General features: G+C 37.0%; 7 protein-coding genes across 9 annotated transcripts; 2 read left to right on the top strand and 5 right to left on the bottom strand.

Moving 5' to 3' along the window:
- Positions 1-281: 281 nt before the first annotated feature.
- On the bottom strand, positions 282-3,454 carry LOC9317948. The gene is given in 8 exon segments (XM_021029749.1): positions 282-1,205; positions 1,285-1,488; positions 1,607-1,676; positions 1,779-1,838; positions 2,200-2,291; positions 2,420-2,608; positions 2,701-3,049; positions 3,146-3,454. Coding segments are annotated over 8 exon segments (1,491 nt in total). The 5' UTR covers positions 3,280-3,454; the 3' UTR covers positions 282-812.
- A 142-nt stretch (positions 3,455-3,596) lies between these two features.
- On the top strand, positions 3,597-4,992 carry LOC9317947 (AT-hook motif nuclear-localized protein 16). Its single transcript, XM_021029752.1, has one exon. The coding sequence runs from the start codon at positions 3,928-3,930 to the stop codon at positions 4,708-4,710; it is 783 nt and encodes a 260-aa protein (XP_020885411.1). The 5' UTR covers positions 3,597-3,927; the 3' UTR covers positions 4,711-4,992.
- LOC9316079 (pentatricopeptide repeat-containing protein At2g42920, chloroplastic) lies at positions 4,591-8,033 on the bottom strand. 2 transcript variants are annotated; one of them, XM_021029748.1, is made up of 6 exons: positions 6,211-8,033; positions 6,022-6,138; positions 5,598-5,914; positions 5,032-5,145; positions 4,776-4,862; positions 4,591-4,681 (listed from the first exon to the last, which is right to left on the bottom strand). In XM_021029748.1, the coding sequence occupies exon 1, from the start codon at positions 7,941-7,943 to the stop codon at positions 6,315-6,317; it is 1,629 nt and encodes a 542-aa protein (XP_020885407.1). In that variant the 5' UTR covers positions 7,944-8,033; the 3' UTR covers positions 4,591-4,681; positions 4,776-4,862; positions 5,032-5,145; positions 5,598-5,914; positions 6,022-6,138; positions 6,211-6,314. The 2 variants fall into 2 exon arrangements, with proteins under 2 accessions (XP_020885407.1, XP_002880012.1); XM_002879966.2 differs by having other exon boundaries at positions 5,598-6,138.
- Positions 5,127-5,803, top strand: LOC9316080 (PLASMODESMATA CALLOSE-BINDING PROTEIN 5). Its single transcript, XM_002881834.2, has one exon. The coding sequence runs from the start codon at positions 5,396-5,398 to the stop codon at positions 5,801-5,803; it is 408 nt and encodes a 135-aa protein (XP_002881880.1). The 5' UTR covers positions 5,127-5,395.
- Positions 8,034-8,102: 69 nt separating the features above from the next.
- LOC9316078 (ribose-phosphate pyrophosphokinase 4) lies at positions 8,103-10,537 on the bottom strand. Its single transcript, XM_021029750.1, has 7 exons — positions 10,218-10,537; positions 9,559-9,874; positions 9,370-9,465; positions 9,163-9,231; positions 8,934-9,062; positions 8,530-8,629; positions 8,103-8,420 (listed from the first exon to the last, which is right to left on the bottom strand). Exons 1-7 carry the CDS (start codon positions 10,388-10,390, stop codon positions 8,290-8,292), a joined length of 1,014 nt encoding a protein of 337 aa, XP_020885409.1. The 5' UTR covers positions 10,391-10,537; the 3' UTR covers positions 8,103-8,289.
- A 1,121-nt stretch (positions 10,538-11,658) lies between these two features.
- Positions 11,659-12,677, bottom strand: LOC9316077. The gene is given in 2 exon segments (XM_021029751.1): positions 11,659-12,103; positions 12,105-12,677. Coding segments are annotated over 2 exon segments (852 nt in total). The 5' UTR covers positions 12,654-12,677; the 3' UTR covers positions 11,659-11,800.
- A 42-nt stretch (positions 12,678-12,719) lies between these two features.
- On the bottom strand, positions 12,720-17,236 carry LOC9317946 (protein MEI2-like 2). 2 transcript variants are annotated; one of them, XM_021029747.1, is made up of 13 exons: positions 16,997-17,236; positions 16,508-16,561; positions 16,311-16,427; positions 15,752-16,212; positions 15,522-15,680; positions 15,318-15,434; positions 15,054-15,205; positions 14,883-14,974; positions 13,904-14,792; positions 13,747-13,831; positions 13,595-13,663; positions 13,289-13,471; positions 12,720-13,168 (listed from the first exon to the last, which is right to left on the bottom strand). In XM_021029747.1, exons 1-13 carry the CDS (start codon positions 17,016-17,018, stop codon positions 13,043-13,045), a joined length of 2,526 nt encoding a protein of 841 aa, XP_020885406.1. In that variant the 5' UTR covers positions 17,019-17,236; the 3' UTR covers positions 12,720-13,042. The 2 variants fall into 2 exon arrangements, with proteins under 2 accessions (XP_020885406.1, XP_002880009.2); XM_002879963.2 differs by having other exon boundaries at positions 16,508-16,558.
- Between the last annotated feature and the right edge of the window lie 4,070 nt (positions 17,237-21,306).

The raw sequence follows: 21,306 nt of genomic DNA, 5'->3' as shown, positions 1-21,306 counted from the left end.
TAATCACAATTAACGGTCACATACAGATTTCCCTTTTTTTTTTTTTTCTCTTTTTTTGTTTTTGTTTATGTGATGATGAGTAAAATTAAGGTGAAGATCTCTGATGGTGCTTATAATATGCACGAAAGAGGTAACTATATAAAGGGCTTCGAAGAATCATAGATAGATTTTGTGATCCGATCCTCTTAAGTATACACTAACCACGACACTGTCTTCTTTCATGTTATTATGAGAGAGCTTTGGATAGAACCAAAGTAGGAGTAGTATCTCACAAAATTACGTTTAGAATCAATAATAAACAACAAATACATATTCAACGGCCGGTACAACACTTACAAACAAGTTCTCTTAATCCTTGCAAGAGGTCAAAGGATCCATCTTTGGACCTGCAATCCTACAGCTCCTTCAACTCTCAGTGCAGAACACCATGAAAGACGAAGAAAAGCAAGCTTTGTCTTCTTTGAAGCCTCTACTATCTCTGGAATTCTTCACGCAAGCTTTTAAATTGTGTTCCATTTACTTTGTGGGTTGTTGCAGCCAATGTTGGCTCCTCCTAATGCAGAACCAGTTTATGGAGCAGATTCTGAGAACTTGATTCATACAACAGACGCGGTTAACATCAGGCTACCATTGCTAGTCCAGGTTTCGAGACCTTTCCCCTTATCCGCGTAATGTCCATTTTAGGCCCGTGGCGGTTTCTAAGAATGGGAATCTTTACTTGCATGACAATGAAAAGAGGTTGTTGAAATACTATCCAAAGACTAACCTCCTTCGTTGCAATTTACAATTTACAATCATAAACCGGATTGATTTCATTCCAAGAGAACGTAACCATTCGGGTCATGGACTATCATTCTACTACTACTAGTCGTACGTTCTCTGTTCTGAGGAACTTTTTTGCAGACCTGAGCGTGAGACTCAGCTTCTCGTTGAAACTTCTTTACCATTTCGTCAAGCTCTAGTTTCCTAGTCTCCACATTTTCTTCTGCCACTGGCTCCTTGAGTCCAAGGTAGAGTAAAGCAGCAACCACTAACACCAAACCAGAGAAGAAGAGAACCGCTGAGAAAAGCACAAAGGCGTGTGGAAAATCTTTAGCTCCTGGTATCCCATCTACGTTGATTCCGAATAGACCGGTCACTATTGTAAGCAAAAGACCGACTCCTCCAAAGATTCCTAGGTTGTGTGTGACTGTGAGGCTCCGGTCCTACGCAAACCAAATCAAATTTTAGACGACTTGGAGAGTTAAGAACTTATGTCATCATCTCCGAATATGAAAATCTAACCTGTAACCATGCTCGAACCGTGTTTTGCATGACGTCTTGGATAGTGAATAACCGACCACGAACGGCTTCTTGCTCATTGATCATATCGCGGGTGCTCTTTTTTATTCCTTCTAGCAAGTCTTTTGTTCTATTGCCTTTAAGTTTCTGAAGAAGCTCGAACACAATCTCTTCTCTAGCGTGAAGAGACCATTTCACCCGTATAACCTGATAAATGATGAAGAAAAAAATATTGTAGTGATTATAAAGTCACTTGTATCAAGAAATGAATAACATTATTCCAGATGAGCTGATCTCATCTCGTAGTCAAACAAGAAAGCCTTACCTGGGTCGAGAGCCTTCTGATCTCTCGATTCAAGATTGTAGTGAACAGATTTAAATCCTCGTACAGTCTCCTGGATATCAACAAAAACAATTTATTCTGCTCCATCAAACATATGTCAAGGAGCCCGCTTAGAAAGAAAATACCAAAGTAAGAAAAGGCTCAGTTGAATTACTTGTTCATAAACATCAACTCAACTTCATCAGCTGCACCAAATACATATTTCCGGAATAGCCTACATTAAGGATAGTGATATCATCAATCATCATAGGGTTAAATCAAGAGGATGAAAAGAATAAAAAGGTTCTTATATCTGACTAAACAGATAACAGGTATAAAACTGTCATCTAGTACGGTAAAATGATACAACTTGTATCTTTCAACATTTGACTCCCATCTTTCAAACTCTAAGACTAAGATAAGACATATTGGTTCTATCAAAGCAATACTAAGGCTTGACAAGTTCATTGGCTACACCGTATAGACCAGGTAAATGTGTATCCATAGCTAAAGGCTTGCATAAGGAATACTAAACTTCCCCAATATACAAATTTTTAGAACTTAATCTAGATCAAGGTTCAAGGGAAGACAAATACCTATCATCCCAGCGTGCAAGGCGGCAAGCAAGATGTGCTATTAGTTCATGAACGGTTCTCGGAATGCAGGCTCCACCAGCAATAAGTATTTCCTGGTAAGACAGAGTGCATCAGCTTAGACAAAAAAGACATAGAAGAAGCCCCGAAAGACTGAAAAACCGTTTTTGACTAATTGAGCAACGAATGAAGGAAAACAATATTTCAGATGAGAAGAACAAACCTGGACTTGTGTAATACCTAACACACTAATGTTCAAGGCAAAGCCTTTGACGTGCAATGCAGTCACCAGAAAATTCTGTGCTTGCCATGACCTTAAGACAATAGGTATGTCATCTTCTTGGATAAAAGGATCACCGGCTGATTGTCCCAACAGCTCAAACAGCAACCCACCAGCAACTCTGACAGGCACCTATCCACCAACATATAACAACAAGTTTCATCCATTTCAGCTATAGAATCATATCACAGTCCACATTACAGAGAAGCAACAAACTCAGATACCTCGTAGAAAATATGTTTCATTCGCTCACTAATCAGCTTGCTTTCGTCCCGAAGAGCAAGGTTTACAGCCGGATGTAATCACTGCGCATTACGTAACCACGAGGCAATACCTTGATGGCTAGCATCAACATGACACCACCAAGTTGGACCTGCAAGTGGTCGTTCCCAGTAAGGAGCAGCAAGCTCAGCAACAGTGGCTTCATCCTCATCTAAGTCAATATTTCGCAATTCCCAGGTATTATCAACCTGCACAGTCTTAACAAGCTCAGAGATCCTATCCCATCCAATTCCTCGCCAATAACTCCGCGAGTGTTCTTCTTCTTCACCAGCACCAAATTCCTGTTTCTTTCTATCACAACAACAGTACTGTTCATTGGTTATAAATTCTACAAGAAAAAAAGAAAAAAAAAAGAGACTAAGCACTATTATTAACAAGAGTTAGTACATTCTGAGTGAGTTCTCTGACGAATCTCCGTGAACACTTGTGGTGTTCTTACGACGACCTTGACAAAACTCGAAAGCACAGATAAGTCCATTGGTCCAGAGATTATGATAACCGTCGTTGTGATTCGCATTCATACTTCAACCAATTTCACTTTAAATCACAGATTTCGTCGATTCACTGAATCAAAAACAGCACAAGTCTCGAAATTTCAGGCTGAGATTAAACGTAAGGCCATCACGAACCACGAATTTCAAACGCAACAAGTTTCCCCAGAACGCTGAGAAATCAATCTCTCTCAAGACGATGAAGAATGTGGCACACGACACGAGTCGAGGACGACAAGTCAAAGGCCCACACGTGTACATTTATTGGACCTTCTCTATTATGGGCCCAAGTTAAAAGCCCAATACGAAGGCGAGAGATATAGAGCAGTAACTCATTTTTTCTTGTTCTCAAACTCTCTCAGTCAGTATTTAATTTTAGATTTGGTCCCAAAAAGCTACAAGATGTTTAAACATTATTATGAATCTCTCTGTTAAAAGAAGACAATTGTCATGAATCAAATACTTAATCATCTGTTGAGAAGTAGGCTGCCAGAAACTTTTTTTGCTTGTTAATTATTAATCACAATTTCGGTGACAACTTAACCATCTCCTACTCTTCACAATCATTCTTTTGGTGTCTCTACCATTTAATAACTCACCAAAACCTCCTTACTTAAACTCACAAACTCCTCACAAATTTTCTGAATCTTTCACTTGAACATATAAACAATCATAACAATGGCTGGAGGCACAGCTCTAACTCCAACCTCTGTAGGATCCAAGTCAGTTCCAATGAGGAACAATGAAGCAGCAGAGAGAGGCAATAACAACAACAACAACAACAACCTGAAAGCATTACCCAAAGCTGTCCAACCGGTTTCATCAATCGAAGGAGAGATGGCTAAGAGGCCACGTGGCAGACCCGCTGGCTCCAAGAACAAACCCAAACCACCAATCATTGTGACTCACGACAGTCCCAATTCCCTCAGAGCTAACGCCGTTGAGATCAGCTCAGGCTGTGACATCTGTGAGACTTTATCCGATTTCGCAAGAAGGAAACAGAGAGGTCTCTGCATACTCAGTGCCAATGGTTGTGTCACCAATGTGACATTAAGGCAACCAGCTTCTTCAGGAGCAATTGTGACATTACACGGACGTTACGAGATCCTCTCATTGCTTGGATCAATCTTGCCTCCACCAGCACCACTTGGAATAACTGGTCTGACCATTTACTTAGCCGGACCTCAAGGACAAGTTGTTGGTGGAGGAGTGGTTGGTGGGCTAATTGCGTCTGGTCCTGTTGTTCTCATGGCTGCATCTTTCATGAATGCTGTTTTTGATCGTCTTCCTATGGATGATGATGAAGCTGCCTCTATGCAGAACCAGCAGTACTACCAGAATGGAAGATCCCGTCCTTTAGATGACATTCATGGACTGCCTCAAAATCTGCTCACTAATGGAAACTCGGCTTCTGATATCTACTCTTGGGGGCCTGCGCAGCGTGCCATGTCGAAACCTTAATACTACTCTCTAATCTCCACGTTTCATCATATCAAGTGCCTTAGTCTTCTTATTATCTAATTTACCTTGGAATCAAAGATCAATGTTTCTGTAGGTAGAGAGAACTATAAGTTTGGTTAAAACTGAAGCTTATCTTCCTCTGTAGTTTGTACCTGCAACAGTAAAATGAAGAAACTGAGAAAAACACAAGTAATGTTTATGAATTTTAAGCACAATCCTCTAATTTAATACGAAAAATATGTGAAACTTTTCTCCTTTCACCTCACGGAAAACTTAGTAGATAAACCACAAATGCATTGAAACATCGAATGATAAACTAACCTTCAAGCACATGTAGACGGACTTCCAAACGACTTTTCTGGATTTGGATCAATAACTTCTGCATTTCCAAATAAACATTCTCGATGAAGTTTTCTTTTGAAAGATGACGCTTTCCTGTAATGACCACACACGACAGAGGCAAAGCATGCCATGGCATTAATTAGAGATAAAGACATATAATCATGCCTGTTATAAATTTCGATAGTTGGTTCAACACATGCATAGGCCTTAACTACGTCTCCAAGAAATGATATAAATACATGCAAATGTACATGATAGACAACAAAGCATCATCATCAAATATTATCATCACCAGTTTCTCCATTTATTATTCTATACCAAAAAGCAAGAAATTTATCAGAAAATGAAGACGAAGATGTTAATAACCCTCTTTGCACTTATTTCAGTAGCAGGAACATCAGAAGCGACTGGTAGACTGGCTGCACAGCAGAACACAAGCATTATACCTACATACTCACTCTGGTGCGTGGAAAATCCATATGCCTACTTTACAAGAGTGATTTGGAACCTAAAATGGGCTTGCAAAAATGGTGCTGATTGCTCACCATTGGCAAAGGGTGGCCGTTGTCAAGACCTCGACTATTACAGAAGCCGAGCTTCTTATGTCTTCAATGACTATTACCAGAAGAATCCTATACCGAGAAACTGCGATTTCGGTGGCGCTGCTGTGCTTACAATTCAAGATCCAAGTAATTCCAAACACTTCACTTTCGAAAAAATAAAACTCAAAATCACTAGAGTTCCATTGTGATAGTGTCTGCACGTCAGAACTGATTTTTCACAGTCATCTTCAATTTGTGATTGTTCTTCTTCTTATATCTGTGAACTTTGATTGCAGGCACTCCAACGTGTAAGTTTCCATCTAACAGGTGCGCACAAGATTCATTTTATTTTTTTCATTTTGTTAATCTTAAGGAAGAAAAACACAGTAAATAATTTATATAAATCAATGTCAGCACTGGTCCATACCCACTGACTTCTTCAGTAAAAAGAACTGCAACTCCAAACCTAGGAAGCTTCTTGTGGGGTCTTGTATTCACATACCTGGCTTATAGTGCTGCTCAGATAGCTTGACCTGGAAGAAACCTGTAGAATAGGACAATCAAGGTGTGGTTTTAAGAGAAGAGATATTTTGTATATGATAAATCAGCATAATACCTAAAATGATATCTTCCGTTACATCTCCAAAAGGACCAAAACTATGAAATTGCTTATTTCTCTGCCAGATAAGTGAAACCAATCCTAGTTGTAGCATCAAACAATTAAGCGAAACCTGATTTAATTGTAGAGACATCCCAGTTTAAGATACCAAGTAAACTGTAAATCTCTGTGGATTTAGGATGTTTTTTCCCACAAGATACAAACTCATGAACTTCAAAATCCACTTCAATCGAACTGCAGCCAACTTCTTTCTCCATTTGTCTTTCCTTCATCAAAAGCCTCTGCTCAACAGCCTCTTCGAACAAGCCATAAGAAGCATAAGCATTAGACATGAGCACATAACCACAAGTTTCATCTGGATCCAGATTCTTCAAACAGTTTGCTGCGCGTTTAGCCATCTCAACATTACCGTTTTTCCTGCAAGCTGCAAGCAAAGAACTCCATATAATAGTGTCTCCTTCCACCGGCATCTTCTTTATCAATGCTTCTGCTTCATCGAGGAGCCCTGCTCCCCCCAGCACATTAACCATGCAAGTATAGTGTTTTATTGATGGCTCAATCATATATTTTTCTCTCATCAATCTGAAAAATTCACCAGCTTTATGTACTTCCCCGGAATGAGCACAAGCTGTTAAAACACCGATGAAGCTGACTGAATCTGGCTCCAAGCCAGTACGCTCTAACTCCAAGAACAAATCCATGGCCCTTTCCTCGCATCCATTATTAGCTAGACCAAGAATCATCGAATTCCAACACGATAACTGCTTCGTAGGAGCACACTCAAACACCTTTAAACCTTCCTCAAAGCACCCACACTTACAGTACATATCTATGAGTGCTGTAATAACTATACTATTCAATTCAAATCGATTCCTCACTATATACTTATGTATCCATCTCCCTTGCTCACTTGCTCCAAGGTACGCACAAGCATTCAACAGACTCACCATTGTAAACCCATCAGGTTTCACATCTCTCTCCTGCATTTCTCGAAACATCTCCAACGCATCCTTAAATCTACCATTCCTCACAAACCCACTGATCATCGAATTCCAAGAAACTCCATTCCTCTGCGGCATTTCATCAAACAGTTTCTGCGCCTGATCAATCAACCCGCATTTAGCAAGACCCATAATTATCGAATTCCAAGCAACAACATCAAAACCCATCATCCCCACAAAGAGTCTCCAAGCTTCAACCAAACACCCACAAGTCACGTACATATGCAACATCGTATTCCGTATGAAAGAGTCGTCTTCAAGTCCTTCTTTAATAACCCTCCCGTGCAACTGCCTCCCATCACGAGCTAGCCCAAGACTAGCATAAGCTTTAAATACCGAAGGATAAGTCAGCCTCTGCGGCTTCACAGACGGAGAAGAACACAACATATCAATGAAAATCGAAATCGCCATCTCCGGAAACGAGCTACGTGAGAAACCACGGATTATAGTGTTCCACACAAATGGGTTTTTGTGATTGATCCTTGTGAATACCAAATAAGCGTAATTCCTATCTGACGGAGACGCACAGCAGAAGGCGAGGACACGACTCGCAGCAACAGTATCGGAAATTAAACCGGTTTTGATGAGATTGGCGTGGATTTGCTTAAGTTCTCTCATCGTACTACATCGTGTGTCTATCAATCGGAGACAAGTGTTTCCGGAGACGAAACCTGATGACGGAATCGCCGGCACCGTCACACCGGAAAAGCATAAGATCGTCGGAGACATTTTTTACCCGCCGAATTTTTGTCGATTTATGTTTAAAGTTTCGATATTTATGGGGAAAAACACTTGTCCTTTTTGGGAGATTACACACGTGTGGAAATGATCGCCATTGATATCAAGATATTGAACAAGACAACCACACGTGTGTAGTTTTTTTCTTTCTGAACTTAACGATTCAATTCATTGCAAAAGAAGATCAATCAACAAGAACAGAGTACAAGGTTTCAACAAACTGTCTAGTCATTTCAGCAAAAGTGATGTGATTATTTCATAATTTGATCTCTTAAGAGTACAAGTACAAGGCAAAACCACCAAAAGGAGCAAAGAACCAGGCTTTATCTCTATTGCTTCAAATCTGCAGGGCATCAGCAATGGATCCGGCGAGGCTCAAGACTTCGAAAGGAGCTTTGTTTCCTATGGCCTTAACCGTCTGTGGACAAGAATCCGTGATCCAGAAGTAAGCAAACGCTTCTTCCAATCCTAATTCAAAGAAACAATAATATAGACTTCAGTTTAAAGATACAACAAGATATGTATAGAACAGTGAACAAAGTCGGTTACTTTTTCTTCCATTTTCACAGATAATTACCGTTGTTCTTGTGCGTGAAACGCTCCCACGAGCTCTTTGGGAAGACACCATGTGTTACATAAGCACTCACCTTTGCGGCTCCATGAGCTGCCAATACTTTCTGTGTGACAAAAGAAAGTGAAACGGTTAAGATGAGTGAAACCGCCAAAGTCTAGACAATTTCAAACTAGATTCTCAACAAATCTAATATAACATCATCGGCAGATTTAAGAGATAACAAAGATCTCGATCAAAACTAGTCTGAACTAGGAATGTTAACACAATTCTGCGTGAAAGGCTTAAACAAGTTAGACCTAAAGCCTACCCTGAGTTTGAACACAACACTTGTGATTCAGAATTCATTGAAGCTTGCTATAGGAAGATGCAAAACGCAGGGAGACTGTAGTTCATGAGGATTTTGATACCTGGCATTCGATGAGTGTACCCCCAGACTGCACAAGATCATCCACGATAACAACGTGACAACCAGCGGGGTTTCCTTCCTTCAGCCTAACTATTCTCTTGTCTCCTTCACGAACCTTTGTACACACAACCTATTATGATTCAAAATTAAGTTCCATTAGATATTGTGAAGGTCATAAAATTGTTCAAATGAAGCTTTATGAAATATATCATTCTCGTATAGCTACCAACCGTGGGATACTGATCCAACAGCTTGTGGAAACGCTTCCAGGCTCCATCATCTGGAAATGCAACTATGACCTGTAAACAAAAGAGATCCAATTTAGCTGAGGGAGCAAAAACACAAAGAACAGTCACTGAAAACACGAGCGGATGCTATCCATAACAGTTTTTCCCCTTCTAAATAGGATAAAACTAACAATGATTTCATGAACTAACTTTCTCAGTCTCAGGAAGCTGTTGAAGGCGTTTGGTCAACAACGGGATTCCAGTCTCAAACAAAGGAAGAACCTGGTCAGCAAAGTAAAACCTTTCCTGCAACACATGAGCATATATAGAGAGTGAACAACATGAATTCCACAAATAGATGTAGCAAATCCCGGGGATATCAGAAATAAATAAACAAACCTGCAGGGCGTGAATGTCATAGATGACAACACTAGTCGGACCACCTCGTGAAATGGGGATATTAGACACAATCCTTGCCATGGTAAAAGCAGTTGCTACATCGCCTTCCTCTTCCATTCTCTCAAAGGAGCCAGTGGGGAAAAAAGGCAACACTAAAGTGAAGGACGCGACAAACAAGCGCGGGAGCAAGTAAATGACAGAGATCTGCTCAAAGATAACCGCAGGAGAACTGAATGAAGCAAGGAAAGCAACGTGCTGTCCTCTGATTTCATGTGCGTTGTTAATAAACAGATTAGGGAATCCATCAGCAAAACTCCTGAAAGCATATATAACAAATGACCAAATCAATTCACATATCCCCAGTCTCATCACCAAATACTACTCAATGAGAGATTGATTTCACTGTAAGAACACTTAGATTGCAAATTTCTTGACATAGAAAACTGAAACTTGCTAGAAAGATGAAGCTTTTGATTACATAAGCCTCAAATCAAACAACCACACAAGCAAAACACAGATTCTGGAGCAGAACAACAAAAGGGAGTTTTGTTTCAGAATAAAGATATAATTTTTACATAATCTAAACTCACATAAACCCATTAAACATCATTAAGAAACTCAAACAAGAGAACCCAGAAAATGGGGGAAAGAGGGAAAACCTCCAGTTGATGGATTGAAGAGTGATGTCATCAGATTCAGCGGCGATGTTACGAGCAAGTTCTTCACACTCTAAGCAGTAAAAGAGATGAACTTTCTTCTTCTGTAATTCAGACACGATGGCCTCTGTACAAATCTTGGTCTCCATGATGTTGTTGGCTGCGTTCTCAGACATTGACGCCGTGAAAGAGTCCGAATGTGTTTGCTACGGAATCGGATACACAAAACAAAAAAAAAGGGTTTAAAGGTTTTTATTTTTCTGAAAAGCCCTTTTTTTTTTGTTCGGCTGACAATTTTGATTCCTTACTACACTTTATTTCTGTACCCCAAATCTATAAATGATTCTTTATTTTATTTTCAAATAAAAATAAAACTATACTTACTGTCACTGAAAATCTCCTCGAAATTTCACTAATGTTGTCATTAATTCCAATAATTGAATATTTTCAAAACTTCAAACCTATAATAGAAAAAATCTCAGTATCAATATCTGGAACCTGTAAAAGCTGGGTTTTTCACTCTCTTTTTAACAACTAAAAGTATTTGCTGTGACTATAAAAACTAACAATAGAGATTATTTCTGGTCCCGATTTTTTCTTCTTAGTTACTTGCTAGATATTAAAAATATATAGATTCAAATGTCATTTACTATTCAACAGGTATTGGCGCATTCAAGTTTTCCTTTTCATAATTTCATTATGGCTATGAATGACAATAGATTTTAAATTAGTTTTTTAGATTTTGGATTTTGGCTTTTGGTTTTTGAATATTGGTTTTTGCTATAGTTGAAAAATGAGACAAATCTAGTTGAGAAAAAAGCTTTCCACAGAAACTTCAAAAATCAAAATCATGGTTTTATTTTCTCTTTGAAATTTAGAGAAATCACTTGCAAACTAGTTTTCCTAAATTTTAGGGAATCTAATTTTAAAAAAATCTTGAATGGTGAGAAAATTGATTTTCAAAAAAACAAAAACCAAATATAATAAACATTCAAGGCCATATACAAAAAAAAAAAAAAAGGTTTCGTTGCATCATTATCATAAGTTAAACTTTTTATTTTGCCTTCTTAAATGGCATGAACCAACGCAATTAGCCAAATTAGTCATACATTCGGAAAGAGTAACATTTCACTAGATAATTCTGCCTTTATTTTCTTTAAAGTGAGAAATTTTATTTGAAAGTGGTTAATCTTGGACCAAGAAATAGTGAACGTAACACAAAGAAATCCAATCCAATATTATTTGAGGTCGCTACCAGCTCCCGGTTTGAAATACTGCCTCAAAACCTTTGAATACTAGTACAATTTTAGAATTAAACCTTGATTAGTGTGACACTGACACTTAAATAAATAAATATAAAAATAGGCCCCCTAGGTCCTAATCCTACTCTGGTTGGACAAGGCCTTTTAACAAAATATAAAGTTTCCACTCACCAAGATTGGGCTCCAATAAGACTAAATTTCTTTTATTTACTCGAGAGGGGGAAAAAAAATCATTTTCTGAGGATAAATAAAGAAGTTGAATTTATACACATTGAATGATGACGTGGAGCCATGTGTGCTACAATAAGACAGCATGAGAACCAATCATGTTCGTCTCTCAATTATCATTCCACTGTCGTCCATCTTAAGCTCACGCCACACATCCTTGCGTGAACCACACGCACCACTCAAAGCAATATCCACCGTCCGATCATCCCACCTAAGTCTCATCCCATGGTTCAACCGTCGGATGAACCCTTCGCTTCGTCGTTCACAGTAATCCAAGAAGCTAACCACAGACACAGACTTAGCAAACTCCTTATCCTTCCAATGCCCACCCAACCTCTCAAAGTGACGTCGTTTTCGGCTCTACAAGGCCAAATACTCCACCATGCCGGCCACGGGCCACAAGCTCCGGCGGAGCTCCGGACTCGTCTCCCCATAGCCATATGGCCCATATCCTAACCATAGAACGTCGCAATGCAGATTCCACGGCGTTTCTAAACTTACTTCTTTCCATTAAAGATGAGCTTAATCTGATCACATACTCTCCATGACTTGCACCTGAAGTTACCGAGAACCTATCTACTCTATCACTGCTGTTTCCACAGAATCGGACGGTAACATGGTTTACAGGCTTCCGGAGACGATGAGAAACACCCTCGTAGAGAAACCTCTCCACAAAGAAGCTAGTATCGAGCAAAATCCGCACTGCAGTAACTTCAGATTCAAAGAAAAGGGCGAATTGTTTACCAGAAGGAGAATCTTTAGCCTCGTTGATGATACTTATAGAAAAACCTTTTGAAGCCTCATGGTTTGCCCATAAAGAGATTGCTCCGACGAGAAGTACAGAGAAAAGCCGCAGAATAATACCTGAATCCGATTCCGATGCTAAGCCTTTGGTGGTGGGTTTGGCTAGGAAAGGTTGTAGAAGAGTCTGATCCGCCATTGAAACCATGGATAGATGTCTACATAGAGAGAGATGTGTAACGGTTTTGTAATGGTAACTAATTGAGACAGAGACTTATAACGAATCTGTTGTACAACTAAATACTGATCATGTCTTTCACATGGACAGGATAATGTACACGCAAGAGAATGTTATATACACATTACTGATATAGAGAAGTTTCCGAAAATAAAGTATACATCGTAATGTACTAATAGGGATGTTTCTTTAATCGGTTGTTTCGAGTGAAGTAATCCCTAAAAACTGGTTACTTTGTTCCGTGGAAAAACAAGCCTTAATCTGTACATTCTGTTTCTTCCACAACCGCGCCAGATCTGTACACTTAGTTTACCTTTGATGGTGAGTTAGAGTTCCCAAATACTGGTTTTAGTGGGGATTTAAGAGGACTCTTCTGCAGGATTCTTGGAGTTACCGTTCTCCCTCGTACTTTCGAGAAGATCCATTGTGTAAGACCAATCTGAATCAGGCGCGGTTATGTTCCAAATGCTTGAAAAAAGTTGCTCCTGTATGATACATATATACAAGGTGAAATCGGTGGACAAATCCAAGACACTGCATATGCATTTTGAATCCATGTACCAAAAACAAAACAAAAACAATAATTTTGTATCCGATAAACATACGTGATCATTGGCGTCTTGACCCTCATCATGGTAGGAGACTTCTGGAAACAATTGCTTTTCTTCCTTCATAGAACTTGGAGTCTGCATGTATGACGCAAGAGCAGACTTTCCTTGGATCTCTGCATATGCCAATGAAGCAACTTTCCCACTGTTGAATTTCACCCATATTTTACCACTGAAAGTCTGCAGAAACACACATTATGAATATCTTTTAACTATATAACAATCTCAAGCCATTGAATCAGATAATACATGGAGAGACCATGTTGATAAAAGTAATAGTGAAGAGAAAAGGTATAAAGAAACCTGTTGGAAGGGAACGATGTGCAATGGAGAGACCATGTTGATAAAAGCGTGACCCATGTTGCACTTATTCTGTATCCAGGAAAGAGCTAGATCGTTAGTAAGTTCTCAGGTCATACAAGAGCATCATGAGTTCACTCTCTCTAGTATAGTACCTTAAAGTCTGTCGGCAAGCATAGAAAGTCATAGTCTCCCTTGTGCTTTTCGTCGATTTCAGCCACCAGCATCTTGTAAGTGTACCTTACAAAACAAAGCATTTGAGATTTAAAACATTGCCTGAAGATCTTAGATTTGGATAAATAAAACGCTTACTTGTTTGGGATGTTTTTAATGATTAATGTAGTCCGGATTTCATCTCCACTAGCAATCCTATCCAAGTCAATATGATATCTCCCACCATCTATGAACTGATTCTGGTTGTGAGTCTCGTGGTTATGGATCCTACCCTGCTCATCAAAAGGGTCAGGCCTTACTGATTGTAATCCTCTACTCCCACCGAAAGGAACTGTAGGCATTGAAGACATGCCAAAGCCAGTGAATTCCTGTTCACTACGGTTTCCCAGTATACTAACACCAAGGTTTGCTTTTCCATGGGCATTGTTATATCTGTTGATTCCCATATCACCAAATCCAAGGGGTATCTCTGGTGATCCCGGGTAGCAATTCATTTGGGTATTAAAATGAATGCTTGAGGGAGCAGAGCCTACATGATGCTGGTATTTTCCAAGCAATGAAGCTTGCCTCTCAGCAAATGGAAAACCATGCCTGACAGTGAAAGGACGTTCAGTAGATGACGATGACGACGACACTCCAGTGTAACCAGGATAATTCATATGCTGAGGAGGGCTTCCCCAGCGATAGCGGTGATCAGATGAAGTCCCAAATCCTGAGGAGTGTGGAGCTATAAACCTCATGGAGTTGGAAATTCCCCCTGTTATATGCTCTGGCAAAGAATGAGGTTGCCCATAGGCAACGTTGTGCATCAATCCCTTATTCAGAATAGTTTGGTTTGGATGATTCAATAGCCCTTGGTCATTACTGACTGGTGAAAATCCATGAAAGCTAGAGGGATGAGCAGGAAGAATTGAAGCCAGTCCCGGCATATTATCTGAATTAACTGGCCTGACCATTCCTAGACCATGTGGCCTCGTAAAGGCATGCGAAGGAGAGCCCTTCACTGGGCTGCCAATTGGCCAGTTACCTGTTAAGTAGACTGAATGAAAACCGAAAAAGGCATGCTAACCAATAGAGAGAGAAAAGTTGATAAAAGAAATGATCAATATGAGATTACCTGGTGGAGAATTAGCAACATGTGAACCTACTTGATTGTAGAAATTTGTAACTTCGTTTCTGTCCAAATCTTGACTTTGTGACGGGACCGACCTGCATACAAACAGTTTCAGTTCACTGTGTATACAAGATAACTCAATTCTTTGACATAGAAAAAGTGCAGACAACTCACAGTCGACGAGCCCCTCCGGGACGACTAAGTTCGAGCTTTATACATTTTCCACCTATCTCGCTTCTATTCAGTGCTTTCAAGGCTGTTTCTGCATCTCTAACATCATAGTACTCAATGAACCTGTGAAATCGCCTGTTCGGGGTTTCTCTAATCTGCATTTACAAGTCAAGAATCAATAAGCGGGTGATTTGATACATCAAATACAAACAAAGAGAAAGATAGTTTACTTGTAAAAATAAACCATTGCTACCAAACACAAATTACCTCTCTTATTTCACCATAGGCACCGAAAAGCTGAAGGAGCTCATCATTCGATACTGTTGTATCCACATTAAAAATCACAAGAGTTCCTTGATTCATATCCTTCTCTGATGGATTTTCCTATCATGGTGGCAGTAAACTGATTATGAGAAAAGTACTAAAGAAAAGCTGAAACTTCAAATCAAGAATATTTCTCGTAGTCCATACTTTAGGAATGGAAAAGTGAATGTCTAGTGTCCTTTTTCTTAAGAGTGTGTTCTGTAGTGCACGCATTGCGGCATGAGCAGCTCGAATATCGTAGTAGGATATCATTACAAAACCCCTGCTTTTGCATGCAGTGTACAAACTTCTGATCTCCCCAAACGGCTGGTGACAAATAGAAATCACATCAGCAAGAGCAAGCAAACCTCAGATGGAAGCAAACAAGTGTTCATTACCTCAAAAAGGGCACTTAACTCAGAATCCTCAACACTGCTGTTGATATTCCTCACAAATAATGTCCGTGAAGGATGTTCACCGTTCGGATGTTCCACTGAAACTCTACCAGCCGTATTGGGACGTTTACGAGGAACAAATGCATTTGCAGCACCGCGATCAGAAATCTGCATCCCTGACGCATCAACAGCATGATTATCTTGGGATTCAACATCCAACTCCATACCCCCTCCTGTGCAAAAGACATCACACTCTTCAAGATCCTCATCAGGCAACCCGGTAAAATTAAGTTCATCAATGAGGCCAGGAAGGAGCTCATTTTCATCCTCAGGAAGCAAGATTTCTAAAGAATCGGGTTCAACATCTTCCAAAGAATCCTTCTCGGAGCTTCCTATGCCAAGTTTGTTCAGATTGGGTGAGCTATCATCAAAGGAGAGCCAACTATCTGAATCAGTCATATTCACTGCAAGTTTTTCCAAAACAAAAATATATTAGCACTGACTTCAAATAAACCAAGAGTTATATTGAATGATTGATCAGTAAAAGAAACAAGAAACATACGCTTTTCATGAAAAAGTGTGGGCAAGGAGCTTGAGAACATGCTGAGATCACTTGCAGAAGGATATCCACTGCCTCCATTAAAAGCTTCAGATGATCTACTCAGCAAAGATGGCATGTCTAAATTTGACATAGCCAAATAAATTAAATATCAATAAAAATTGTAAATTCAATCAAAGCAAGAAAGAATCTATTCATACCAGCAGATAGTGATTTCTTGGGTTCTAGCTCCATCTTTTTGCCTTGTGCAACTGCTGCATATATGAATGAATCAATCAATATCAAAGACCTTCAAGTTGATTTCTGATTAGTTCTCGATCACAAGCTACTGATGTGTTTCCTAGTCCATACATAAACGGAGAAGAAGAAAATCGAAGCAAAACCATGAAACATATCAGTTGGTCAACTCGATGAATAGAAAATTTCACTTGAGAAACTTTTGCTGCATGTGCCGAGAAAACATCATCATCTGTGCAATAAACTCAAATCAAAGCTTAAAACAAGTAAAAAATCGAGTCGATGATCCGTGAATTCCACGAGACCAAAGAGTATCACCATCAGTTTTGAGTAAAAACCCACAACAGTCACAATCACAATCAAACAAATAAGGAATACAAAATCTCATATGAATAATAGCAAACATCAAACCGATTTGCAGAAATTTCATGGAAGAAAGAAGTTAGTAGTACCTGCGATGATGGAGGAAACCATGAACAGAAAAAGCTTGAGTAGTCGGATCAAACTGAAACAAGGAAGAGAATCGGAGAAGCAAAAGAGAGAAGAAGAGAAGAGAAAGAGGGGAAGAGCTAATGTTTCGTAGAAGAAGAGGAATTTATTGCTTACACTCTTCCTCCTCCTCTCTTCCGTTGCCGGGAAATTACACAACGATCAACGCTTACCCCAAATAAAAAAAAAAAAAAATGAGAAAGAGAGAGAGAGACAAAAGTCTATTAATTATGAAGTAATTACAATTATAATAAGTAATCCTACTTAATTAGAGTCTATAATTTTTGAAACTAGAAATAGGCCCGCGCGATGCGCGGATTTATATATTAGAAAATAGTATATGATTTTGTGTAAAAAATAATTATCAATTTAAGATTTTTTTTAATGTTTTTATTTTTGTGGTTGATGATGAGACCGGTTGATGATACATGTATTTTTCTAATTGTTTCTAAATTGTAATTGTGCTTAAATTCATATTATTAGATATTATTGTTGTTTTTTACTTTCATCGTGACTAATATCATTGATTTGATTTTTTTTTTTAAATTTCTATGTTATCTCGATTGTTGTAATTAATTATAAAATTAAATTTATTATGATTTATTCTCTTATATATATATCAGATACTTTATCTTTTTAATTATTTTCATTGTGTGTTTTCATAGCACCTAATTTTTTTTTTCAACCACATTGACTATTTCTTCTTTCACATTTTTAATATACCAAATGTTGTTGGAAATCTATGGATATTATCATCCATTTCTGATATCTATATGCATATTTTTATTTTAACAACTCTTCATTTTAGATTTTTGCTTATTTTGATTTTTATTTTGTTGCAGTTGTTTCTAGTATGGTAATCTTGTTAATCTTGAAGTACTCGAGTTTGGAGATGAATCATGTAGAAAAGAACATCAAAAGTGAAGATTAACACCATAAAGAACATCAAACTTCCAATGAATACATTTTTTCTTCTAATCTCCAACGCTTCTGAATTTTACTAATATACAATGAATTTTTCTAAATTTTTAATTGGTAACATAAATTTTGTACTTTACTACTAACAAATATATTTAGAAATTATAAATAAATATTCTATTTTAAAAATAAATTACTACTTATTCTAAGTAAAATGAAATTATCTTACTTTATATTTAACCAGTATCTTTTCATATTTTTAAATATTTTTATCGGTAACAGAATTTTCGACTTTAACACTATTTTTAAAAAAATTTAAAAATTTATTTTTCTTTAAAAGTAAATCATTTCTTATTTTGTGTAAAATTGAAATGTGTACTTGTATATTTATCTTATTTTTTATCACATGGTTTTGTGTGTTGTATTATATTACTTTTTATTTATATTAAATCCTGTTATTGTTTATGAAAAAATATTTTCTTTTATTAAAAGACGATGATATAAAAGTTATATATGAATTAATTTTTTTTTAATGTTTCTTGTTTAAAAAAATAAATTATGTGGAACTTGTATAAGGTAATATATATAGTTTGTATTTTGTTATAAACCAAAATGATTTAAGTGGTAATTTGGTCTGAGATGCATTCACTAAATGCATAAGCTAATGGGTTCGAATCTTTTTAGTGACATTTTGTACATATTAAAAATTTATGATGACGTGTATGCTGATGTGTCACTGATGTGGACACCCTAAGAGGAGAGAAAACTCTCCTATTATATATATAGATTCGTTTTTTTTTCGGCCCAACCGTTGACACGAACCTAAACCAGCTTTGATGGACACTGATAATTTGTTTTAAACTCTTAAAAAAATATATATGTTGACATGTACTATGTTTATATTTTTACACGAATCTATCTATATACTGTATCCTATGGTCATATCTATACTAGTATAATCGCAGCACTTTTTATGACAGGTAGATAAAAAAGCTTTCGGGTATATCGGATATCCGACCCATTTTAAAAATTCCTTCACAAAAAATTTGTTGGGTCGGGTTATATTTAACCCAACTCATATACCGGATATTCCATATTTAATAATTTAGATTTTTAGAAGATTTGATTAAGATTTGTAATTATGATTCTCCTATCATCTTTGTTTGATTTGTTTTTAACTGTTTTGAATCATCATATAATACATAAAGTAAAAAAAAATCAATTTTTTCTGCATATACTGTGATTCGAAATTTTAAAAACGGACATATATTATCCAATTGACGAAAATGTGTGTTCAACGTTCTACATCGATTAAAATATTTAGACAATGATTCAGAATCATATCATAAATAAGAACATTAATAAAATAAATGAGTTTTTTGGCGGGATGGATTTTTGAATCAACAATAATAAAAAGATTAAAATATCATTAATCCGCCGCTTCAATACGGATTTAATCCTTATTTTTTTTAATACAAATCACAGGACGGGTTAAGAAATTACGGAACGGGTTATATTTCGGAAATGATTTATATGGCGGACGAATTTGAATCAATATTTATATACCGCTTTAATACAGGTTAAATCCTCAGTTTATTAATAATTATCTCGTGGACTTGTGGTATACCGTTACTTAATAACAATTGTAAACTATAATATAAATAAATATGTTATATGGAGATACAATTTACAAAATATTTTTATACTAACTTTAAAATTAAATCATCATGCGGTACACCGCGGATTAAAATCTAGTGTTTCTTACACGAATTTTATTCATCCATTACATGGAACTTTTTTCAACACTTATAACAATTCATCTATATAGTAAAAAGTTGAGAAAGTTGAACAATATTTCCTCCAAAACTATAAACCAGAAAGCTTAATTGAAGTACTTTAAATAATCAAATAATTAAATTATTGGTATATATAACGTTATGGGCCGAATCAACATATGGGCCTTAATTACATGTTAAAAAAATCAGTATTATTTTGGTCTAAATATGTCGGAACTTATTTTGACATATAGTAGTATGTAATAGTTGGGGACAAGGTCAATAAGGATGCAACATTCGATGAGAAACATGTTACATGTCCTTAACAAATATAGTCTGATTATACTCAACTTTAATTGTCAAAGATTCATGTCTCGCATTATATTATGATCAACTTTGAATTAATTACCGGATTGGTACTTTCCCCCCAACTTCTTACGAATTCAGGTCTGATAGTCTGGACTTAGGTTTTTAGGCATTTATGAGATGATAAAAAGACGAAAATGACCCTTATCACATTGTCGATTGTGACAGCCAAAATCATGACGACAATTTTCTCTCTCTTTTCAATTCCTGCGATGGCCGATGGCCGATGATAATAATATATCTCCAGCGATAATTAAACTAATGAAATCGATCATAGATTAGAGTTAAGATTGTTTAACATAGCTTGGTTTGTTCGTTCGGATTATTATGAGGAAAGAAAAACAGAGCTGTTTGTTCAAAAAAGAAGAAGATAGGAGCTATCACCAACAGTTCTAGTCGCGATTTTTCCAGGATCTGCAATAGGAGCCCTTGGGTTTACTAGATACTATCCCTTAGGGTTTAGTTTTGTTTATTCAAAACACAATTAATTATTGAATTCATCGGAGCTCTGATATGATGTTGTTGGTGGAGATGTTTTGTGTTTATCGATGGTGTCGATGAAGTTAAAGGTGATGGATTTAACGTAGAAGTGTTGATCGGAAAATACAGGGAAGAGAAGAAACGATGGTTGTGGTTTGGGAGAAGAAGGAGAAAGAGATAGAGAATACAGGGGTAAAAAAGTCTTTTCCCTAGTTAGAAAATACCTAATATTGTAAGACTGGGTAACTAGTTCCCATATTGAAAGTTTGGGCCCAAAAAAGCCCTAAATCCGTAATAACCCCGATCAACTTTTTAAGAACAAATTCTAGGAAGGACAAAAAAGTCACAAATACATTTATGATTCAAATCAGAAATATACTAAAACTTTGAGTTGTTACATTATTTTAAAAACTTTTGCTGTTTTTTAATGACTTTTAAAAATGTTAACTGAATAGATAAAAGTGATCACATTTAGTTATTATTACTTCTTCTGACATGCTCACATTTATTATCTAGTCAAATTTAATTGAAAAATAATCAAGTTTAAGTCAAAAGTCACATAAATTTCTATTAGTATGTGATTTATATCATACCTAATTATCATTTCAATATTTCCAACAATATAGTTTGCAATAAACTCTTGCATTATATTTGATATATTCAATTATAGTACTCCTTCATTTTAAGTGATGTTTAAGATTTTTGCACTCAAGTTAAGATATGACAAAATTTTC

Source organism: Arabidopsis lyrata (genome assembly GCF_000004255.2).
Source record: "Arabidopsis lyrata subsp. lyrata unplaced genomic scaffold ARALYscaffold_4, whole genome shotgun sequence".
NCBI lineage: Eukaryota > Viridiplantae > Streptophyta > Magnoliopsida > Brassicales > Brassicaceae > Arabidopsis > Arabidopsis lyrata.
Note: the sequence above shows the minus strand (reverse complement) of the source record. Positions and strands in the feature narration are given on the sequence as shown.